This window comes from Condylura cristata, unplaced genomic scaffold (assembly GCF_000260355.1).
Source record: "Condylura cristata isolate star-nosed mole 26May11 unplaced genomic scaffold, ConCri1.0 scaffold00005, whole genome shotgun sequence".
Lineage (NCBI taxonomy): Eukaryota > Metazoa > Chordata > Mammalia > Eulipotyphla > Talpidae > Condylura > Condylura cristata.
In genome coordinates this window covers 45,774,062-45,798,380 of record NW_004567106.1, presented here as the reverse complement: position 1 = coordinate 45,798,380, position 24,319 = coordinate 45,774,062, and the positions used below count along the sequence as shown (strand labels likewise).

Genomic DNA, 24,319 nt, shown 5'->3' with positions numbered 1-24,319 from the left:
GGTAGCTTTCCCACTTAACCAGTTGCTTCTTTAGGCTTGTGCTACTCCGAGGCTGCCTTCTATGTAGCTGCATCTGTTGTTTTCAAGGGTTGTGCAGTTACACGCAAGCTGAGGATGGATGCAGCAGGGGTGTCTGCCACCCCACCACTGGCAACCTGCTAGTGGGTCGCAGTGCACAGCTCTCAGCTTCCTCTACCTGTGGGCTGACGGGAGCCCAGAAATACTGCATCCTCAGCTACCTTGAGGTGGGTTGACTTGTTTTCTTTACTTATTGGGATATTATTTAATCAATGCTTTAGATATAGCCAATACATCAGAGGGTGGGGGTGAGGTCCTGAGAACACTAAAGAAGGACACACCCTTCCTGAGACATACATGATACAATTAAAGGTTAGGAAAACTTGACCAATCAGAAAATAGGACTGAGCTATTTCATCTATTTTTTCTTATCTTTAGAATTTGACATCAAGTCAAGTTCAGTCTTTGAAAGGAATTGCTATAAAATGAGCCATTCTACTTAGTTGACTTAGTGACTCCCATAGAGTGAACATAATTGGTTTGTTCAGAGAAGATCAAAAGATCAAGGATCCCTCAGGGCCTCAAGGTCATTATACTGAACATTAGTTCTCACAGTTCAGCCTTATACAAAACAAGAGGGGGTGGGGAACTTTGCATTAATCATATACCAGCCTCATGATGCCATTTGGAAATTACATTGTCTGAAAATTCGACATGAACATATTTTGTGCCCATTTTCCTAAAGACCAATTTGATAAAAGGACCCACTGCTTTACTGGTTTTCCTTCCCTGAGTTCTGGAAGCAGAATGAGTATCCATGATTGTATAAGTGTCATACCTGCTGATATCAAGGCAATCACGTCAGCCCCTGAAAGGAGAGGATATGAAGCTTTGAAGGAAATTGGACATAAGCCCAACTTATGTCCAGGCTTAGTGGTCCAGGCTTTTCCATGTATTGTTCATCTAAAGCAACCCCTGGAGATCGCTGGGAAATGCTTTGTATTCTATTTGATTTCTAGTAAAATGGGATGATTATAAATAAATGGGGACAATACTTGGGTGCTTAGCAGTTTAACACTGCTCTGGTTTGGTAAATATGTAAGAATGCAAATTCCTACACGTGCGAGTAAATGACATAGTAGAAGTTCTGTTCAACTCTTAAATCAGGTGGGTAGATGTCTCCTGAAATTTACAAAGCCCAAGTCCTCTAGACCAAGAAGTGGTTCTCAACTCTAACACTAGAAACTTCCCAACACTTATATAATCTATCTTGCTCTTCAATCTCTGGCATTTGTGTACATGTTGGATGAGTCAACACACTGACAATAATTAGAAATTGATGTTCTTGTATCTCAGAGTGACACCACCAAATATAACAGTAAATCAAACCTGGGAGGTGTCTTTGGTCTAGAGAGTGACAGAAATCTTAAAAATTTTAGAACTTGGAAAAAAGGTCTCAAAATGTCTTTAGGTAGATAAAGTATTACAGGTATTAAAGAACTCATTAACATGAACATTTATAAGTACGGGGGGATTACTCCCCTACCCATCATCTAATAAAAGAGCTACCAAGCAAACTTTCCAGAAGCTTCAATTCAAGTGACCTGTAATGTTGAGACTCCCACATCTGCCTGGCACAACTAAGTATCCTCTGTGGCCAACCCCATCAAAAAGTACGAGTCAAACATGTTTATAGGAAAAGAACATATAAGCCCTAAAGTTACACATCTTCCCTGGCAATTTCTATAATATTACTGGAAATGCTTTGAAGTCTTGACATCTTTTGTGGGAATCATAGACCTTCTGCTGCTGATGTAGGAAAGTCCTATAGCAAACTTCTCCATTTTCAGGACTGATCAAATTGATTCAAAGGGAATCTTGTTTCCTATTTCTTTTTTAAAGAAACATTTATGGTGAACTTCAAAAATAAAAAGATAACATGGACCTCTTGAAGGACAGGCTTTCTTTGACAGATTGTAGCTGAAATAATCATTAAAATCATCGTGCATTCACTCAACACCTGTTATTGAGCATCCATGACAACAGTAAACAAAGCCTGTGCACACATTCAGATGAGTTCTACTGATGAAGACAGACAAGAACTTGATAATGGCTTCATGTCACCTTCAGTAGTGATGAGGGCTTAGAAAATAGATCAAGTAGGATAAAGGATGAGAATGGCAGAAGTCTGTAAGGGTGAGGAGGTAGTAGTTAGGAAAGACTGAGGTGATAACTTTTAAGCAGATACCTAAGAAGAGAAGTTACACAAGATACACATAGTGAGGGAAAATAACATTCAAGACTCTGGGGTGAAGCAGTCTTGGTGAACTCCAGAGACAGCAAGGATGAAGTGAAACTAGTGTTGAGGGAATCAAAGGAAAACAGTGAGAGTTGGCCTGTGTAAACCTTGGCTGGTGAATAGTCACTAGTGTCTTCGCTGTTGCAAGTGGTTTCAGCACAGAGGATTGTGATAAACCACCCCTGTTCCTGAAAGACTTGCTGAATATTTCTTCCAGAGGCCTACAAGTGCTAAGCAGAATAACTGTACATGCCATCACAGTCCCTTGGCAATTTCCTTCGAAGTGTTCAGTACGGATATGAGTGGAGATTAAGCAAACTCAAAGGTCTATCTTAGCAGTTGTAACCTTTGAAAATTCATCCTAAGCAAAACTAATTCTAACACTCTAATAAGAATATCTAGTCTATAAGACAAAAGGGTATGTCTTTCTGCTGTGAGTTTAGTGAAAAATCAAAATAACCTCCATGTGTAACAAAAGTATCATGGTAGTTTTTCTACCAAAAATTATGTCTAGAAAAGATAATGGTTGCAGATAGCATAGTGGCCAATTGTTCCATTAATTTCTTGCCAAAAAATTTTTTTCACTAAGGAAGTAATACCAACATAAAAAATATATTCTAATTACTGCTCTATAACTTCAAATAATTTTTAAGTCATCTGACACTTTTATGAGAAAGAAATTGCAGGTAAATTTGCATTTTTTGCCCCAAATGCATATATTTGTAAAACTGGTAGGTCATATTTTAGTTTAATTTGTTTTTGTATTTAAGCACTTATTGATGGAAAAATTGATGTCTTGTTATTTCCTCTGCTTTTTATTTTTAGCCAGATTGAAAGACAAATATAGTAAGTACAGCTTGTTTTTAAATTCAGATCAACAATAACTAATTACTATTCTTTATTTTTAATGTTTATAATGGTGCCGTCCAGGAGGAACAAAAATGCTTCACTTGTGACTCCAGATTCCCGTATGACCCATACTCCCAGCCCAACAGCCACACCATTGAGAATGTAATTACAAGGTTTGAGCCAGACAGAGAAAAGAAATGGTGGCAATCTGAAAATGGTATGGTTATTTTCATTTCCAACTTCTTATTTCTTCACTTTTTCAATAAGACATCTTTTTTTCTCTGTCACTGCAAGGAATTATATGGGAATGAAATGGTAACTGCCAAGAATATAGAGTCCCTCATAAGAATAAAATCACTTTCATTTTTTATAAAGATTATTTTTCTCTAGAGAAACTAAAGTGCATCTTAAGCACATAACTCAGAATATTTCCCTTTTCCCATGTGGGAGAAGGAACCATCTTTGCATCCTTTTGTTCTTTGTAAAAAAAAAAAAAAAAAAAAAAAAGAACATTAAAGAGATGTTGGAAAAGTAAGCCTAATATAAAACATATTGCTATAAACTGACTAATAATGCCAGTGGAATCTGAGAGTTAGCACTCTGTGTTTTTTCTTTCTTCAGTACATGAAGGGAATGAAAAAAGGTTGGTTTTGTTTTATGCTTCAAGCCAAGGACTTTAACATAAAAATTGAATGGAAAGGCTAGTTGGCTATTGACTGGAGTTCTTTCCTTCCTGGAGTTATGCCTTTCTCTGTTGAGGAACAATGGTGATATCGAAGCTCACACTGGCCCTGGCCATCTGTATTACCCAGCTGCCCTGGTTGGTTTAGAACTGACCAGAGACAGAATGCTCATTCCCCAGTCCCAGCCCTGAGCCTTATGTGCCCAAATATATTTCCATCCAGCCTGGATCCCCCAGGGCAGGCTGACTCACGCCCAGTGACCCCTTCTGCACACTGCTGGAATCCTTGCATTCCTCCCCCCAAACAAATTGATTCCACTGGCCACATCTTAGTATGTGGCTGCAACTCCTCTATTGTCTCTGGATACCTAAATATATTTCCTCCTGAGACTCCTAGCCCATTCAAGGGGCATGTGGAAATAATTATACCATAGAAAATAGTTTAGGGCAAGAATAACATTAAGCTATGTTTCTATTTCATCCATTGGACAAACACATCAGTAGTTTCTACTAAATGCCAATTTATTTGTTAATAATTCATTATCTCTAGTTGGTTTCTTCCTGATGAATGTACAGTGTTTTTTTTTTTTTCAAAGATTTATTTATTTGTGCATACAGAACTGGAGTACAGGCCAGAGATGCAGGGGCAGTGATAGGATTCACCAGACACAGAGTGGGGAGCAGAACAGGCTAACTGACAAAGTAACACTGCTGCGAGGAGTAGCAGGTGGGTCAGGAGAGGTCTGCCAGGCCATGTGGGTCACCTCCGGGGCAGGCTGGGATCAAACTCATGCTGAAGTGGTTTTAGCTTCTTAGTGCTGTGCTTTAACCCGCTGTGCCACCAGGGAGGGCCTGTACAGTGGTTTTTACTATAGTTATTTGTGATGACTCACAGGGTGTGCTATGTTTGCTGACTAGCTGCCTTGCCCACTTTTGTTCCTCCAAATGTCCTCTCTCTGTCAAAGCTGATTACATAGAACAAGTGTTCTCAACCAAAAAAAAAAAAAAGAGGAGCGAGTGGTTCTTCTTCCAGAAAGGGATAGGAATCCTTGACAGAGAGCCTCGGATGTGGCTACCCGCTCAGCAGCAAGCCCTTCCTGAGCTGTTCACACAAGAACTCCAAACTGAATCCATTCACTGCAATCCGTGACATATGCACTTGTGGAGTTTCTTACCAGTGGTGTCCATTAGGCAATGAAAACATGCCTAATCCAAACTGAGATGTGCTGTAAGTGTCTAGAGCATCTAGATTCCTCAGAGCTAGTTTGGGGGGAATGTGTAATAAAGCATTGCCCATTTTCAGAATATTGATTACATGCTAAAATGAGAACATCTTTGATACTTGGATTAAATCTATTAAAATCAAATTTCACCTGTCTTCACTTTTTAAAAGGTAGCTAACTAGAAAACTTTGAATTATACGTGTAAATCATGTTTCTACTGGACATCTAGAGAGAGCAGGCCTTCCTTCCTACCCAGAGAGGCCAGTCCTCCACTTCCACCCCAGATGTCCCTCCACTAACCACCTCAGTGCAACATCCTGGTCAGGACGTTTATCTTCTTGCCACAGAGTAATCCACAGGTCTTTACTCTGGGGCAAGTATTGCAATTTGTGTCTTATGTGAAGTAATAATTTTGACTGAAACTTATTGAATTATAAAATTCACATAGTTAAGTATTATGAAATCATTACCACTGTGAAGAAAAATCAAAGTTTAGTAGGGAAGAAACTTATAAAAATTGTTATTCAGGCCCTCCCTGGTGGCGCAGCAGATTAAAGCACAGCACTGAGAAGCTAAAGCCACTTCTGCATGAGTTCGCTCCCTGCCTGCCCCGGAGGTGACCACATGGTGTGGCAGACCTCTCCTGACCCGCCCGCTGCTCCCCTCAGCAGTGTACTTCGTTGATCTGCCTGTTATGCTCCCCATTCTGTCTCTGGTGAAGCCTCTCACCGCCCCTGAGCCTCTAGCCTGTACCCCAGTTCTGTATGCACAAATAAATAAATCTTAAAAAAAAAATTAAAAAAAAATTGTTATTCAAAGCTAAACTGAGGGTGTAGGCCCAGGAGACCAACATCTGAATCACATTTCTCACCCAAATCTGCCACCACCCTCTTGAGTTTTGGGCCTTGGTTGATATGGGTAAATTACACACAGAGAAAGATATCTATGTTTTTCTTCACAAAGGAAACAAGACAGCTACTAAATTCCTAACATTTTTTTGTTAACTAAAGGAAGTTGATTTCTAACAGACTTGGTTAATGGATTCTCCATAAATTCTGAGCAATCCTTTGACCTTACACAGTTTATTTAGCCAGAGCAATCTATGTTTGGGAAGATGTAAGTGCCAAAGGTTATCCCAGCCTCTTACCCTAAAGATAACTCCAGAGATGTGAGAGCTATTGTCTCCTGCTGCTCCGTCCAACAATTTGTAGTTATGACTAACTGGGTGGCTTGGACTGTGGACTCTCAGGATGCCACTTCTGCTTGTCACCACAAGATTCTTCATGGCAACACAAAAGCTATTGTCCTGTTGGCTTCACAGCCACTCCCGAGGCCACCCTGTCAGGACAAAGAGACATTTCCCAATAAAGCAAACAGAATTTTCTTTTTTTGGTCCACATAATAGAACTCTAGTTCAAATAATTGTTAGCAGCTGCTGGGAGAAGAGGGTATGTTGATTTTAACTAATTTCTGGCTTGCTAGCTTGGATGTAGTCGAGATTTAAGTTCAAGAACATGAGCCCTTTGTCCCTGCCCATGGGAAATGCCAGGATACCCTTGATGGTATCGTCACCCCCACATAGTGGCCATCTGTGCTGCCACCAAAGCATGGCTGTGGGCACCAGCAGGATAAAGCCTATCTTGTTCCCACACAGGCCTCTTCTCAGCATGGAAAACCATCCCAAAAGACCAGGACAGAGTACTGATAACCAGTTACATGATTTCAAAAGGTTTTATTACAGAGAAGACACAATGAGGAGTTAATGTAGTAGAGGTCTCCTAAAATCACTGATTTTCTTTTCTGAATTTTTCTTTAGGTCTTGACCATGTCAGCATCAGATTGGACCTGGAGGCATTATTTCAGTTCAGCCACCTTATTCTGACCTTTAAGGTACAGACCTATAGATTTACTATCCCCTTTAAAATTCTCAGCTTCCCTGGAATGTCCCTTCCTTTGCAGAGAACAAAGAGCTTTATAAATCTGCACTCTAATGTTGTCATCTTGGTTTTTGTTCTTGAATGAAAAACAAAAAAATATCACCACTCATTAATAACTTATGTGGTGAACAGTAACAACAACAACAAAAATCATAGAAGACACAGCAAAAAGAAAACTTTAAGTGCTGGGGTGATAAGAACCGCAAAAACTAGAAAGATACTTTTCAGAAATAAAGGGCAAGCATTTAGGGGAATATGGGAAGATTGTGATCAAGAGAGAAAGAACAATTGAAGAGTCTTCACAGGTTAGTTGGATGCCAGAGCAAATCCTATACTGCAGTCTTTCTAATTGTGATGGGCGGCTGGTGCTAAGTTTGGTAATAAAAAATGAACAGACCAGTCTTTACCATCAAAAGAGCTCACGGTCTAGTCTTACACATGTATACAGAAATAGGAAATTCTAATACCAAATGATAAGTGCAGAAATCAGCATTTAAATAGACCACTGGGGAGTTAGTTGGTGGTAAAATCTGCTCTGCTCTGGGGACTCACAAGTTATTTGAAGAATGTATTAAGAATTGCCTCAGGAAAAGTATCCTAGGCAAAGAAAACTGCATGCAAATCACTATAAAATACTAATTACATTAGTTTTTAAAATTACATGACATCTTTTTTCAACTAATAATCCACGTAGCCATACACTTTAAAAATGGATTTAGATTCTGAGGATAAAGTATATTTCATAAATACTTGCCTACTTACTGGAAAGGGATTTTAGCTTGTTCATTGTATGGTAGATACTAAAAGATGCACATAAATTGTGAAAAAACAAATTCAGAAAATACATACATATTCCATGGGAAGTGAGTCATAACGTGTCCCTCTGTGATGACTGCAAGGTTAACTCATTTTCCTAGACTTTTCGGCCTGCCGCCATGTTAATCGAGCGCTCCTCCGACCACGGACACACCTGGAGGGTGTTCAGATACTTCGCCAAAGACTGTGCTGCCTCCTTCCCCGGCGTCCAGTCAGGCCAGGCCCAGGGCGTGGGAGATCTCATCTGTGACTCAAAATATTCAGATACTGAACCCTCCACTGGTGGTGAGGTAGCATTTACTTTCTTGGATTTCTTTGAAATAATTTAAGCTTGTGGTCAACTGAGATGAAAACAATTCAGGTAATGTTCACCCAACTATAACGTGTTATGGTTGCTTGAGAATGAAACTGTCTAAACTGAAATGAGTACCGAATGCATCTCAAATCTAGGTAAATGATAATAATCCTACACAGAAGTGCCTGTCGAAGGTGAGTGGGGCAGTGGGGTTTACGTCTGGGTGGGGCTGGACTCTGTGACACCAGGTGCCCTGAGGAAGGGACCTCTGTGCCTCCAAAGGAGCTATCTAAGCTAATGGTAGCCCTGGGTTTGCTCTTTCATCCAAGTTCGATCTGTGCCCAGAGGTGATCCACATAGCACGACAGACCTCTCCTGTCTTGTCCTCAGCAGTGTACTTTGTCGCTCTGCCTGTTCTGCTCCCCACTGTGTCTCTAGTGAATCCTCTCACTGCCCCTATACCTCTGGCCTGTACCCCAGTTCTGTATGCATGAATAAATAAATCTTTAAAAAATAAAAGTATATTTAGCAATGATGTTTTTGGGTTAAAAAACTATAGATTTACCCACATTTGTTTCACAGGTTGTCTTTAAAGTTTTGGATCCCAGCTTTGAAATAGAAAATCCTTACAGCCCCTACATCCAAGGTAGGCACACCTTTAGATTTGTCAGACAGCTCCATTTTTTTACAGTGGCACTTAGAGGTATTTCTTGTTGCATTTCTTTAGTACCTTAAGGGGGTGCCAGGGAAGCAGGATGCCTTAAAGGTACTTGAAAGCGCAATCGAAATGTACTTGGATGGGTAGTTTTCATTGTTCTCCTTTCTCTAGATCTGGTGACATTAACAAATTTGAGGATAAACTTTACCAAGCTTCATACCCTCGGGGATACTCTGCTTGGGAACAATTCCCTCGACAAATACTACTATGCGCTCTATGAGATGGTGGTCCGGGGAAGCTGTTTCTGCAATGGCCATGCCAGTGGGTGTGGCCCGAAGCACTCAGGGCGGGGAGATGTTTTCAGCCCTCCGGGAATGGTGAGTCACTAACCCCAAAGAGCACCCTGCTCTTCCATGTCTCCTCCCCGGAGTTGTTGCAGGTTATACTCTTTGCAGGATCAACCATGGAACTACCAGCTTTGTGTGGGGTAAGTTTCATTCCACTGGCCTTACAGGTCATCTGAGGGCCTGTACAGGTCTCTAGTTAGAGGTTCTCGTTGGTTCTGCTGCATATGTACATGCCACATAATTTCCAGGTGGCTCATCTTACTCTTTTTTGTTTGTTTGTTTATTTTTGAGGGAGAGGACATTTGGTGGGAAGGAACTGTGATGTCACATGCATCCCCCTCATGTGATTCAGGAAGGTCCACTGGGGCTGTGACTTCACAGTGCAGTTCTGTTCTAGGGGCCAGTCCAACAGAGCGAGGTGGGAGGATTGTATTTTTATGCAGAGTCCAAAGATACACCCTGGGGTGTGTCTCATAAATGACTGGAAACTCTTACTCGTAATCCTGCAAGGCTTAATGTCGAGGCGCCTATGCCTTTCTCTTCAGCTCCCTCTATGTTTCATTGAGAGCAGAGCTTCTCCTTTTAAATGTGGGCATGTAGGGCATTTTGGATAAAATTACATTCCTTTCTCCAGTTTCTTTTTTTTTTTCTATTTCCCTGTATTTCTTTATGCTCTTCATACTCCCACCCTCACCCCTCAACCCCCTCCCCAATACACACCACGTCCACTTGTTCAATCCCTCAATACACTGTGGGCTACTTTGTGTTGCCCTGAAACTAGAATTCAGAAAGGTCAAGTAATTTATTGTAACTATTCACTGAATATCTTAAATTTTTAAAAATGTAGAAGTCAGTTAAGCTAATAACAAAAAGTAGCCAGCATTGATGCCACAAAGGCTTGTGGGCCTGAGTTTGCAGAGGCTGTGTGGTGCATTGCATTTTCTGGCTAGAGTAAGTCCTCTTTTAGCACTGTCCATGGTCACTGCAGGTTCACGGCCAGTGCATCTGTCAGCACAACACAGATGGTCCGAACTGCGAGAGGTGCAAGGACTTCTTCCAGGATGTTCCTTGGAGGCCAGCTGCAGGCCTCCAGGACAGTGCGTGCAGAGGTGGGTGCAGAGTTCTCAGCAGACCCGAGTGTGCTCTGATTTCCTCATTGTGAAGAACTTTTAGTTCATTTCTGTGGTGTTGTCGGCATCAAAGGTGGTGAACCTTGCCTTCCTGCTCCAGCTGGGGGGGATATCCAGATACCTCCCTTTATCCCAGTGACTTCACAAACCATTACCACAAAAATATTAACATTAATTTAACAAATGCAGCAGTATGCATATTGCACAGCCCTTTTCCAGAGGAGAGGCTGAGCCAATGTAAGAACATTGGGGGCAGAGGCACCCCGAGAGTTAGGGGAACACTAGATTTGGTAGTGATCCCAACTATTTTCCTGAACATGACCTTCAACCCAAATGTTGGGTAATAAGAGCAATGAGGTCTAAAATAAAGTTTGTCGGGTGATTATGCTTTTATTAAATATTTAGCCTAATAGGGTTGTAATTTGTTGCTGCCTCCAAAGTCTGATGAACTTCCAAACAAACTTGTTATTCAATTTTTCCCCAAACTTGGGAAAAGAAGAATTTGACAGAGTGAAAGGTCACTTAGAAGAACTTCAAGAAACCCCATCTGTGAGAGTCACAGTGTCCGAGACCCAGCAGAATGCAGTCTAAACTTATGCTGTTTACAGGGGAAAACCAACAGAAACAACAGCCAGAATTTACCAGCAAGACAAACAAATTCCTTCGAACAGATCATCTTCCCCTCTGTTGCTCCCACTGAGCTCCAGATGGGGTGGCGATGACCTGTAGCCCACAGGGCAGGAGAGGGCCTGGGGTGCGGGCTGAAGGATGGGTTCCTATGAGCTGGCCACTTGTGGGCAACTGTGACCTACCTGCTATCTGCAGGTCACAGCAGGGCACTCCTTGGCTACCCACAGAGTGGGCTCCTACCACAAGGCAGCCCGGGGACGCCTAGGCCCTTTTTGACCTGATGACGTGACTGCCTCCATGGTGGTCTCGGGATAACTCTGCCTGTGATAAATCAAATACTTTGTTGATGCCACGTGGCTCTTGATGTATGGTCATAATGTCCCCTTCCCTGTCCCTCATATAACTTTGTCCCCCCATTCCTATCCCACCCTCCAGACCTTATTCCTCATACCATTGCTGCATGATCAGCTTTTACTAGCCTGTATGCTTTCAATACATGGCACAAGAACTTCTGCTAAAGTAGCAGAATCTTGCCTTGCAAACCTTCTCCCTGACTGCAGTGTCCCTCATCGTGTTCTGGCCACAAAGCGGCAACCAAGTTCCTGTCACAACAGATGGGGAGCCTCTAGTCTCTTGGCTGAGAAGTCTTAGCATATACAGAACATTGGATGTCAAAAAACTCAAATGTATAAGCCTTGAAAATTATTCCTTCTTCCCCAAAAACTGTATACTTAATTGAAGTTACTATGAAAGAGACCACACCACAAATGATCAAACAAAAAATACCCACAACAGAACAACCAGATCCCCAGAAAATTAGCACCCCGTTGTTATGAAATCCCTTTAAACACAATTCACATTTTTCTTTTTTTTCTAGATATTATTTATTTAGAAATAACTGGGGTACAGGCCAGAAGTTTGGGAGGTAAGAGGATTCCCCAGAGACAGAGTGGAGAGCAGAACAGGCAGATGGAAATACACTGCTGAGGGGAGCAGTGGGCGAGGCAGGAGCAGTCTCCTGTACCATGTGGATCACCTCCCTGGCTGGAAATTGAACTGGTGCTGCAGTGACTGCTTTAGTAGTGCTGTGCTTTAAACTGTTGTGCCACCAGGGAAGGCTCTCAATTCACATTTTTCAAGGACATTTTTTATAAACCTGCAAACTCAGTTACTTGTACTGACTTAGTAAACGATGGGGTGCTTTCCTGCTAGATGAGTCAGTAAATTCATCTTTCTAGAACAACATGAAAATGACACCACTGGGGTCAAGATCACCCAATGATTTTGTTTTATTTACTTCACTTAAAAAATCTAAATAAAAAAAAATTAAATATTGGGCCCTCCCTGGTGGCACAACGGATTAAGACGAAGCACTGCAAGCTAGCTGCAGCTGCTTAGTGCAAGTTTGATCCCCGCCCAGAGGTGACCCACATGGTGTGGCAGACCTTGCCTGTCGCCTCCCGCTGCTCCCCTCAGCAGTTTACTTTGACGATCTGCCTAGTTGGCTCCCCACTCTGTCTCTGGTGAAACCTCTCACTGCCCCTGCACCTCTGGCCTGTAGTTCAGTTCTGTGTGCATAAATAAATCTTTTTTAAAAAATCTAAATACTAGTAGTTTAGGGAACACATTTTGCAAAGAATATATTATAGACTCAATATGCTAGAAAAATCCTTTGAAAACACCTAGTTAAAGTTTTATGTGCTTGTTGTATCTGCATCCATAAGAAAGGCTGGTGGGAGGGGGCAGCGTGAATGCAAGGACGGTGCCAGCCGCCCATCTCACTTCTCCTGGGTGACTCCTCTCCCCTGCAGCTTGTCGCTGTAACAGCCACTCGGACCGCTGTCACTTCAACATGACGGTGTACCTGGCCAGTGGAGGCCTCAGCGGGGGCGTGTGCGAAGGCTGCCGGCACAACACCGAGGGGCAGCACTGTGATCGCTGCAGCCCCCTCTTCTACAGGGACCCCCTCAAGGCCATCTCGGATCCTTACGCCTGCCTTCGTGAGTAGCCTCTGGCCGGTCCGTTCCACCTGTTTGAGCAAATGCTGATGGAGCCCCGGCCACTGGTGAACCAGGAAACATCTGGGTTCATCTAGGCTGGGGCGGAGTGTTTGATGAGATACACAGGGCCCTCGAGAATGCCGGAGGCCAACTAGGGAACTTAGCTAGTAACATGTCAGGCAAGTTGGCTACAGCATTTGGCCGGTGGAAGACAATTCAACTTTGCTTTTAAGGTTCATGAGCTATTACTACCTTACTTCATATTTTCTTGCATTAGCCTTCAAAATTCTTTCATCCTATTTTTATTCTCAACTTTTTTTTTTAAAGATTTATTTATTTGTGCATACAGAATTGGGGTACAGGCCAGAGGCTCAGGGGCGGTGAAGGGCCTCACCAGAGACAGAGTGGGGAGCAGAACAGGCAGATCGATGAAGTACACTGCTGAGAGGAGCAGCGGGCAGGTCAGGAGAGGTCTGCCACGCCATGTGGTCATCTCCGGGGCAGGCGGGAATTGAACTCATGGGGAAGCGGCTTTAGATTCTCAGTGCTGTGCTTTAACCCGCTACGCCACCAGGGAGGGCCTTTATTCTCACCTTTTTAAGAAGTACTTCAGATATATACAAAAGAATAGAGAATTATACCATAACCAACCACCAGATTTGTTGAGAAAAATCCACCACCAGATTTAAATGTCAAAACTATTATCTTATCCTGTCAACTGTGGACTTTCATTGATAAAACGTTGCTGGTGTTATTGATGTCCCAAATGCACATCTGCCTATTTCTTCCTTCCTTCTCATGTATTTATCATTTATATATATTAACATGTATTTATCATGATACCATTGATCATCACCATGCTTGTTTTTACACTTTCACACGCTGTTGAAAGCACACACAATATGGTGAGCTTTCAAATGAGATAAATGGTATGTTGTCCACTATCCTTGAATATTTTGGTTAACATTATACTTTGGAGATTTTTCCATATCAGGTGGCCTTAGTCCTCTACTTTTAATGGATTTCCTTCCTACATAAATGGCAAAATCCATTTGTCAGTTCTCTCTGGATGCTGCAGTAAGCATTCTCATACATGTGACCTTGTGCACCAGGAAAGGCCACCTCTACAGCCCACCCTAGAAGTGGAATTAAAGAGCCATGGAGCGTGAGCTTTTCAAAGTGATTAGGTGATACTAAAATGAGAACTTCTGCGCTCTAACCCCGGCCAACGCCTGGTGTTGGCATACTTGAATTCAAATTGGAAGTTCCCTATATTAGTGAGACTTGACTGAGGCAAACAAAACAAGTAGGTTGGGGTCATATAAATGCTCAGTTGACACTGCACTCACCTGACAGGCCATGCCTCCTTAGGCTTTGTGTCCTAAACACCTTGCTTACCTCACTCATCCCAGTACCACTGGAGGTTACTGCCTAGATAAATAACAACGCAGCTTCAATACCCAGTTCCAGGACCCGGTTCTAAAATCATATGCTTCTTCAAGCTATCGAGTTAGATTGCTCTTGTTTCATGGATACTGGCAGGAGACTTGAAACTCTTGGGTCAAAGACAAATGACTTTATTACTCATGGGAAGGCAAATAGCCAGATGGTGCTGGTGGTGTGAGTTCCAAGGTGTCTGAGCCCCCCACACCCACTGAAGCAACACAAAAGACACCAGATGCATCCTGCAACAATAAATGAGTTTAGGTCCCAGCCAAGAATATGGAGATTGAGAATTCTTTGATTTTATAGTAAGTGGAAGCAAGCCTTCCTGTCCAGGGGAAGATACTACCTCATTCCTGAAGGTGGCTTGCTGAAGCCACAATCCCAAAAGAGCAGCCTAGGCTAAGAGTAATCGGGCTTTGGATGCTGCCATACTCAGCAAAAGTGTTCCAATTCCCAGGGCTCACCAGAGATCCTCCCCCAGAACCCAGAAATCCAGCTTCTTTGGCTGTTACAAATATTTCCCATTATATAGGGGAAGGGTCTGCTAGAAAACTAGCATTTCAGCTTTATCAAATCAAAATACAAAAAACTGAAGTCTCTACACATGTAATTCACTGGCCACCTAAAAGCATACGATGTCGTAGATTTCAAGCTTTAATCGAGTACAATGTGGAATAAGCATAAATGGATATTTTTGCTCAACTAGGCACCTGATTGCAGAAAATTTACTGACATGATTTCTTTAGCATTGATACAAAGAACTGGATTCCCAGGAAATGTATCCTATCACAAGTGGCAAATGTATATACACAAATTTTATGAAGGTTTTAAAAGCTATATATTTATAAAAGACGATGAAATTGCTTTCCTGGATAGAATCAGGAAAAAAACAATGTTTTCAAACAGATAGCCTAGGAATATAGAAAGAGATCTGGAAATAACTAAACCAAATGTTAGAAACCAGAGTCTTATTCAAGAACCACTTAACAGGAACTTGATAATTACGCTTAAAGGAAACCAAGGAAAGAAAACTAGTATCCCGCTGGGAATTTAAGAAGACATTATCTGTAAATAAGGACAGATGAGGAACCAGTCAAAACTATCATAAGGTTCCCAGTTCCTCCCAGCTTACCTAGCCCGTGTGTGTGTGTGTGTGTGTGTGTGTGTGTACAATTGATGTGTGTTAAGATCGACTAACTTCCTTGTGTAAATGTTCTCTAAGTTGTCCTTGTTTGATCCTAAATATTTACATAAACAGGCATAAAAGTTAACTAATTTTAAGTCTTCAATGATTAAAACTCAGACAGAGGTGCTACAAAAAATACAAAGATTTGGTAGACTCAAACTCTGATACTAAAAGCTTACTGGAATTAAATTGTGTGACACCAAGAAATTCTATTGAACACCCAGCCTAAAAGCCAATGCATAGGGTTATTTCAAAGTAAAGCTACTATCTGCTGTCACCCCATCCCTTCCCAAAGGGAAGGGATTAAATTACACCCAGGGACTCAGTGCTAAACCTTTGGAGTGCCTCCCCCCAAAATTGAACTTCTTCCTTTTGGCTTATAAAATGAACCCAGCTTGTTCATTCCTTTCTAGAAACAACTGACTTTAATAAGAAGAAAATTGTCTTTGTTCCAATTGAAATAGAACCAAACTTGTTTTTCCAAAAGATTTTATCGAGAGTCATAACCAAATAACAAAGCATCAAAAATTGAAAAACTCTGTCAGACAGGCAAGTGTTTGCTTCAGTGATATCAAACAACTGGTTTAACTGGATTTGTTCCATTGAACTCACTAAGTGGTTTTATTTATTAGACTTGATGGCTATTTTTCTCAATCCAAAGCAAAGATGTATAAATGTGAGTGTTCCTCCAAATCAGGGAATTCATTTTTTTAATATAATAGTTTATTTTTACATCATTTTGTGCATTTTTCCATCTCAGTAGGGGATTAATTTTTTATCTTTACTTGCCTCCTGCCCAGTGAAATCCCTTGGAAACACAGCATCACAGAATAAGAGATGGCGGTGGTCAGCCTGAAAATACCAACACTTGTCCTCTATACCCATGCTGCAGTTATGCTGTTCCAGCCTCTGCACCCCAGTACTGAAGGGGTGACAGCTGTATGGGGCAGAAGCTCAAGCAAACTCTGGCTTTTCTAACATTTACCCTCTAGAGTCATTCAGGCTCTCAGCTTCCTTTTTTTCACAGGACTCTCCTTCCTTGACTTGTTCAAGTTTCTACTCAGTAGAGGAGGGAGGGGTGAAGGTTGTCACCCTTGTTGTTCCATTGCTGTGAGTGACTGCCTCATTTCCCAGGATCTCTTCATCCAAGCCTTTGCTCCACCAGCACGCTTTCAAAAGGAAAGCAAAGGCATGAGGATTTCTTGCTTTCCCCACATGGGTTCCTTCCAGGAAGAGTCAAAAAGGATAACAGTACTCATCTTTGCAACATATTTTCCAAGCTGGGAAAGAGCAAGGATGTTCTTAACCATGTTTCAGAAATTTTTGTAAATATTTTATGTAATTCCCCCATCTTATGTCTCTTGATTCCTTAATATATTATATATATATATATATATATATATATACACACACATATATGTACACCTGTGTGTATGGGTGTGTATTTCACTGCAGTACCCCACTTTTAACTGTCTCTTGTTCTTATTTAACCTCTAGAATATTTTTAACTATTTATATATTTTTAACTATTTGAGGTGAAATTCACATTTCATATCAAAGCTGTGCAACTACCCCCTTTATATCGCTCCATCATTCCCCCCAAAATAATCTGTTTTTCTAGTTTCCATGATAGCAGCCTTCCTCTGGTCCTCTGGCTTTAAATCCATTTAAAAATCTCTGTAAAAGCAAAATATATGGTTCCTCAACATTTCCCAAGAGTAGAGACTGGGAGATATTTCCGTGCAGCCCTTGCCGACCTTTCTAATCATATCAACATATTTCATGATTGAAACAATAGCTATGAAAAACAGTTGACGTGGGGGACGTGGGAGGAATGTTTTATTTACAGGGCGGTTTTCCCAGGACTTGGGATAAACTGACATAATGGTGTCTGTGTCCCCAGCTTGTGAATGTGATCCTGACGGAGCCATCTCGGGTGGCATTTGCGTGAGCCACTCAGACCCTGCCGTGGGGTCTGTGGCGGGCCAGTGTCTGTGCAAGGAGAACGTGGAAGGAGCCAAGTGTGACCAATGCAAACCCAACCACTATGGACTCAGCGCTTCCGATCCCCTGGGCTGTCAGCGTGAGTCAACGGCGGCTGGGCCGCCAACGTGCATATTTTAAAGTTGGGACTGTCTTAGCCAACTATAACATTCGCTGGTTGGAAATTCTTGAATCCTGCCAGTCTACGAGTATTTTTTTTTTTTTTTTAACTAATACAAAACTTCTCCCAACTGTTAAATTAGCGGAGGGCTTTTCTCAGTGGCTTGATGACTTTTTCATAAAATACCAGCAGGGGGCGCTCATATGTTCCCCGCGGGAGCAAACTCCAGGGAATGGAGTTTAAAGTGTTCACTTAGTTCCAACAAATACAAGTTGTAACACTAAAAATAAGTAAGTAAATACATAAATAAATGAATGAATGTCTCCACTAGGACCCCTCTATACACATTCATAAAATTACAGTGTACATTTATGGTAGATATATGTCCTGAAAGGCAATTTTAATTTAATTGTTTTTTTTCCCCAAATTATAGTCTCCCTTTCTTCTCATACCCCTCTTAGTGTTGCTCCTATCTCCTGTGAGACAGAGAAGAAAAAAATTGAAGAACCACAAGAGGGACTGTAGAGAAATAGAAAGGACCTGGGAGTTTTTGTGGTCAAATGGAGAGCCCCTTGGCTCTAGGCCACAGAAATTCAGAGACTCCTGCAGTCTCATAAAGCTGCAGATTCCTTCGGGAATCTGAGTAAATAACTGTTCCTTGTCACAGTTTAACGCACTGTATTTTTGCCCATATAGGGAAGTGAGGGTGATTTGCATGTTTAGAGAGCCTTTGTTGTGTCTTTCTGTAATAAATGGTCTTTTGCTTGGACTTGATGGCACAATTTAATTTCAGAACAATGAATTACAGTCAAGCCAATTTCCCATCACACTGTTGAGTATCCTGGTTCACGAAATAAGCTCAGGAGTTGCCAAACCATGATTTTTGTCTTGGGTTTTTCTTCTTTTATAACAAGTTTTCTGACATACAGTTCACATGCTGTATAACTCACCCTTTTTGTGTGCACAATGTAATGTTTTCAGTATATGCGTTGTATAATTATCACTGCAATCAATATTAAAATATTTTCATCACCCCACCTAGAAACCCCATTCTCTGCACCCAAGTAGGGACCCTAAAGACTGCACGTTGGGTCATAGCAGCAGTGTGCTCGGTGGCCACACAGCCAAAGCCAGGCAGCTGTCCAGCGGCAACTGAACGGACAAGCAAATGTCACACAGGCCGTTAACCACACAGACCGTTAACCAGGCTTGAAAAGGGAGAGAATTCTGACACATGCTGAACTTGAGTGATCTTGAAAATGTTGACTCACTGAAATAAGTAGGCATAAAAGGGCAAAGATTCCACGATTCCTTTTAAAATAACCACCTGGAATAGTTATCCATAAAAACCGAAAGGAGGAGAGTGTTTGTCCTTGGCTGGGGAAGGGGAAGAGTGCAGGCAGAGGTGATGCTTAATGCATGTAGAATTTCAGTGCTTCAGATCAAACCAACTCTGGAGACTGGATGCACAACAATGGGAGCGTAATGAAGCCCTAAATTAGACCCTTAAAATGATTCAGATGGTAAATGTGATGTTGTATGCATTTTACTGAAAAATAGAAAGGAAATCCATCCCCTTTTTAAAATTTATTTTAATTCTGAGGTCTTTGCCCGTTTTTGATTGGGTTGTCTTTTTTTGCTTATGAGTACTTTGTATATTTTGCACAATAGCCCCTTGTCAGATGTGTGATGTGCAAATATTTTTCCACTCTGTAGGTTGCCTTTTGTTTTTGTGGTGGTTTCTTTTGAGGTACAAAAGCTGCTTAGTTTGATGTAGCCCACTCGTTTATGTGTGCTTAATTTTCTTTGTCAGTAGAGTTGAGTCCCCAAATATAGCTTTGTGCTGGCTGTCCTGTCGTGTGTCCCATGTGTTTTCTTTCAGGTATTTTATAGTTTCCATTCTCATGTCCAGATCTTTCATTCATTATGAATTGATTTTTATGTGTGCAGTTAAATATGGATCCAGCTTTGCTTTTCTGCACGTGGCTCTCCTGTCTCCTACCTCGTCCCTCTGGCTGCCTCCTCCACATCCTCCTCCTCCCCCAGCCCTGCGAAAGCACTAACCTACTGATTGCCCCTATGGATCTGCCTCTTTCAATGCAATCATGTAATAGTGGTCTTGCTTGACTGGCTGCTTTCACTTAGCATAATAGTTTCAATATGATGAAATAATATTCATGTAGAGCATGCATCAGCACTTAATTTTTTATTGCTGAATAATACTCCATTGTATAGATATACCATATTTTATTTACATACTCATCAGCCCATGGGCATATGAATTGTGTCCATGAGCATGGTTATTCCTGCCAGGGAGCCAGTGGGGCAAATATATCTCTTGCTCTGGAGGCATTTACAACGTAAGTAGGATACAGAAATGTCTATAGGTAGAAGGAAAAGAGGAGCGAGAAAATAAAAAGCAGAAATAACAAGGCAGCAAGAAACAGAATGGACAGAGGGGAAATGACAGATGTCTCTTCAGAGAAGGAGCGGATACTCAGGAATCCTTGCCCCTGGTCACCCAGCCTAGCCAGCATCTTTGGGATTATCGTGTAGCGCCCAACCAAGCTTGCACGAATCCTCCACTTTGTTGTCCCAGGAGAACTGCACAGAGTGCTGGAAGCACTGGCCCTGGATTTCCGAGGCAGGTGGCACTCAGTGCAGTGATGTGCAGCCAGACAGCCAGCATGCTGGGCAAAAGCAGTCTGCGCAGTGTCCTCTTGGCCAGTCGTCTTATGCAGTGTGAGCCATTAAGGACATCCCTAGGCGTGGGGAAATCAAAATGAAAATGATTGTGTATGCTCTAATTTCAGCCTGCAACTGTAACCCCCTCGGGAGTCTGCCAGTCTCCACCTGCGATGTGGACACAGGCCAGTGCTTGTGCCGACCATTGGTGACCGGACCCCACTGTGAAAAATGTGCTGTATGTATTGTTTACACCTTTCCTTCCAGATAAGGGTGCAGACTCCCACTGCCATCGCCTAGAGAAGACTAGGTCTTGTTCACTGTTTTTCCTAATCCTGTTGCTTTGCAGTGCTCCAGTACTAAAGGTATTTATGCTACAGAAATCAGCAAACACTATATACCAGCCCCTTACCTTCCTGCAGAGAACTGGTTGTTAAATATTTACCAGCTGCCACTGGATTGGATTGAACTGGCCAAGTCAGTAGTTTTAGCTGTTGTTCTCCTGGAAGTGCCAAGCTGTAATATATAAAAGCATTTTTCTGCCTTTGGTGTGTATGTGGGTGTGGTGTGTGCACCCCTCCTGGATCAGGAGCCTTATCTTCCAGTTCTTAACGGGCCCATTGCTCTCCCTGCCACTCCTTGCCAAGAAGTGTTTTGGATAACCTCATTAAAAAAAAAAAAAAGTAGGTCTAAAGTTACTGTGGGAAATAAATTCTTGGAGTTTTCACTAACTCCACTAATATATGAACTTGTATGTCTTGAGGATAAAATAAAAACTTTTTACTCCATAAGAAATGTGCCATGCAGAAGTTCAAACCCAACTTTTATTTTATTTTATTTTTGTTCTCTGCTCTTGGCAGTCCACGATGACATTTTAAAAAGAAAAAAACAAAATACTAACCTCATAAAAGAACAATGACCTTGATGTGTCTGAAGAAATGTAGCTGATAAATAAGAAACATATGCCTGTTGGGACATAGTTTGTAGTAATATTTTAGGTCATTTTACTGAAAACATATGAGGACAAGGCGGGGAGAGACAGCCAGGACGTTGAAGCAGGAACTCTATGTCCCGTATGTCAGTGCAGATAGAAGTCTAACAGATGAGGGTGGGTCACTCCCCATTCAGCAGTTACACAGGTGCATCACGAAGGTGAGTGCAGAACTGGCTAACAGGACGAGCTGCTCACTCCAGACAAGCCTTGAATTCAGGCTGAACTTTTTTTTAGCAGGTAAACTGCCACTGTGAAATGGGAGGACAATAAGTGAGCAGGGACCGCCCTGTGGGGAAATTGTCCAGCATGGCTGAGTCCACACCCCCGCCAGGTAGCCTCCCCATCCACCTGGCTGAGGTGGCCTGGCTGGCGGGAGTTTTGCAACCACATCGTGAATGAAACAGCTCATTTCTCACTGTTTTTCTAAATTGAATTTTATTTTTGGGGAAAAAATAGCAAAAATGCTTTGTAACAAACCATATCGATTTTGAATGTTTAAAATAGGTCTTTTTAGTGAAGTTGAGTGTAAAATGTCACTAAGATAACCCATAAAATATGGATCTTTAATACCCACATTTCAAACGAGTTTCATGCCTATAAGATCTACATTGTATCTGAGCATATTAAATTGAGATTTGAGAGAGATGATATTTTTTTCTTACCATTTCATAGTAAATGCTATTCGATTTAGAAAGTAGTTGTTTGTATCTCACCAGCTGTTTATCGTGAATAAAGGTCAAGATGTTGCAATCAGGAAAAAGTCTAGTACTGCAGAGCTAACTCTCGCACGGGCCCTTGCTAGTGCCAAAATAACTTACTTGGAAATGAATTACTCTGCTAAACTGGGATATTCACATAAGACCTCAAAATTAGCTTGACTGAGATACCCACTCACCGCCCCTCCCCCCCAAAGATTTCGATGTCCTGTAAGTAAAAATCCTTAGGGATTTGCTGATAAGGACATCTATTGGCTTTATAAGAGCAGTTGCTCCCGGCTGGTAGGGGAACCTCTCAGGCTGGCCTCAACAACCCAGCCTGAGGGTGAATTGGTGCCCCCCAAGGCACAATGTGGCTTCCATTGCATTTCCACTTGAGGAACACTAGAGCAACGCTCAGGTCCCCTTCACGTCATGTCCTGGGGGTGGGTGGGGAGGTAGGTGTCCATTTGAGGTCATTCCCAAATACAAGGGAGAAAGCTTTTGTATGATGATTCTACAGGCCCTCTGGCTATTTGATCTGCATCTATTAAATTGTAGTGATTTTAATATTCCTCATAGCTGGAATCCACTAAGCATTTTGTCCTTATAGGTTGGTTACTGGGGATTGGAAAATCATCCCCATGGATGTTCACCCTGTGACTGTGATATTGGAGGTGCTTATGCTAACGTGTAAGTCAGTAAAATGAATGACAACATTGTGTCAAAATTCCTCATCATTTCCACATAAAAACACCGTTTATTCTGATCTGCTCCTAGTCAGGGCTGAAGGATTTTATTTCATGATATGCAAAGGACATTGAAAAACAGGGATCTTGAGACTAACTGTAGCCTCACTGACATATTATACTAAAAATATTTCCAAGGGTGAGAAAAACAATTCTCTTGACAGGGTATCCCAAGAGGCAGTAAGGTAGATGCCTTAAAATATGCAATCTGACCTGCCTCAAGTGTCAACTATTTGCCACACTGTAAAGGCAGGTCCTATACACTGCTTGTCCCAGCTTTTTAGAGCAGCTGAGGAAAGAAGAGCTCCCTGGGTTTCACGGCTCTGCATTTTCAGGACCAGGCAGGAATCCTCGCACCTCAGCATCCCCTCAGGACAGTCTGAGAGGACTTGGCCCAGCACCCCCTGCCTACTTTTGCCCTCACCTGCACTGTGCTTCTTTCACCAAGGGTTGGTTTCTCCCCAGGTGCTCTCCCCGGGATGGGCAGTGTGAATGTCGCCCACACATCACTGGCCGCAGCTGCACTGAGCCAGCCCCTGGCTACTTCTTTGTACCTTTGAATTTTTATCTCTATGAAGCAGAGGAGGCCACGCCACTCCAGGGACTTGAGTCTTTGGTTGGTATTTTATTTATTCTCTTCTTGAATTTCATCTGATGCAGTGTCTGCAGCTACACACAGCACACCCTTGAGATCTTGGTTAAGGTTCCTGAAAAACAATTGGCCTGCAAATGCATATAGAGTTTCACCCTATCATGGAGCTAACGATCATTTTGTTTATCTTTGTATCTTGATTCTAGCAGAGCTTGGAACTTAGTGTAAGCTGGACTGCATCGTAATGAAATGGACTTGACTTTTGCCTTTCAGTACCCCCATCAGACAGAATGTATTAGTTGAACAGCTTAATTACTTGTCTGCCTCCCCCAGGACACTCTAAACCTTGAGAGGGACAGGAGAGCCTATGCCCTCCACTATTGCTTTAGGACCTAGCCAAATGCCTGACATGTGGCAGGAGCTTCACTGGTCTCTGATGAGCCAGTAGACATATGACAGAGTGTGAGCTGTGCTTTCTGGCCCCTGAAGCTGAGCTGAGGTTAGCAATTCTCACTGAAGCTAGGCATGCTGAAGAAGTGAGTGATCACAACTGTTGCTTGGTACGCTGCTTCATTTCCGAGGAGTCATGGGCCTGCAGGCTATGTTCCCTGAAAATGTGCTTTAAAGACTCGTTAGAAGAGCACACAGAGATGTGCCATGATCCATGATCACAGGAAATACAAGTTAAACTCCCATAACCTTCTCCCGCTTGATAGGGGAGGCAGAAAGAGGCCAGTCTTCAAGGGGGAAAGCCTGTGGAGGCCAATGCTGAAGACAGGATTTGATTAGAAAATGGGGAACTCATCTCAGCTTCCCAGGACTAAGTCAGTCCCAGAGATCCTTCTCCTGGGGAAGAAGAGACAAAATTTGCTCTTTTACTGGTTGGCATTGGGGCAGGAGAACTTACAGTCTATACTCAGATTTACAACTATGGTGAACAGAATAAAAATGAAATAGTCCTATGTTTAGATTCTTCTTCATGAC

At 42.1% G+C, this 24,319-nt stretch overlaps 1 protein-coding gene across 1 annotated transcript in view; it reads left to right on the top strand.

Annotated features, from left to right (window-relative positions):
• Positions 1 to 24,319, top strand: part of LAMB4 (laminin, beta 4) — a 77,083-nt gene that overhangs the window by 5,173 nt on the left and 47,591 nt on the right. The window contains exons 2-13 of the mRNA XM_012720761.1: positions 88 to 245; positions 3,248 to 3,383; positions 6,888 to 6,961; positions 7,926 to 8,114; positions 8,702 to 8,765; positions 8,949 to 9,154; positions 10,113 to 10,233; positions 12,696 to 12,884; positions 17,420 to 17,599; positions 20,434 to 20,543; positions 22,608 to 22,687; positions 23,209 to 23,359. Of these exons, the coding sequence (XP_012576215.1) occupies positions 88 to 245; positions 3,248 to 3,383; positions 6,888 to 6,961; positions 7,926 to 8,114; positions 8,702 to 8,765; positions 8,949 to 9,154; positions 10,113 to 10,233; positions 12,696 to 12,884; positions 17,420 to 17,599; positions 20,434 to 20,543; positions 22,608 to 22,687; positions 23,209 to 23,359 (1,658 nt within the window). The remainder of the gene's footprint in view (positions 1 to 87; positions 246 to 3,247; positions 3,384 to 6,887; positions 6,962 to 7,925; positions 8,115 to 8,701; positions 8,766 to 8,948; positions 9,155 to 10,112; positions 10,234 to 12,695; positions 12,885 to 17,419; positions 17,600 to 20,433; positions 20,544 to 22,607; positions 22,688 to 23,208; positions 23,360 to 24,319) is intronic.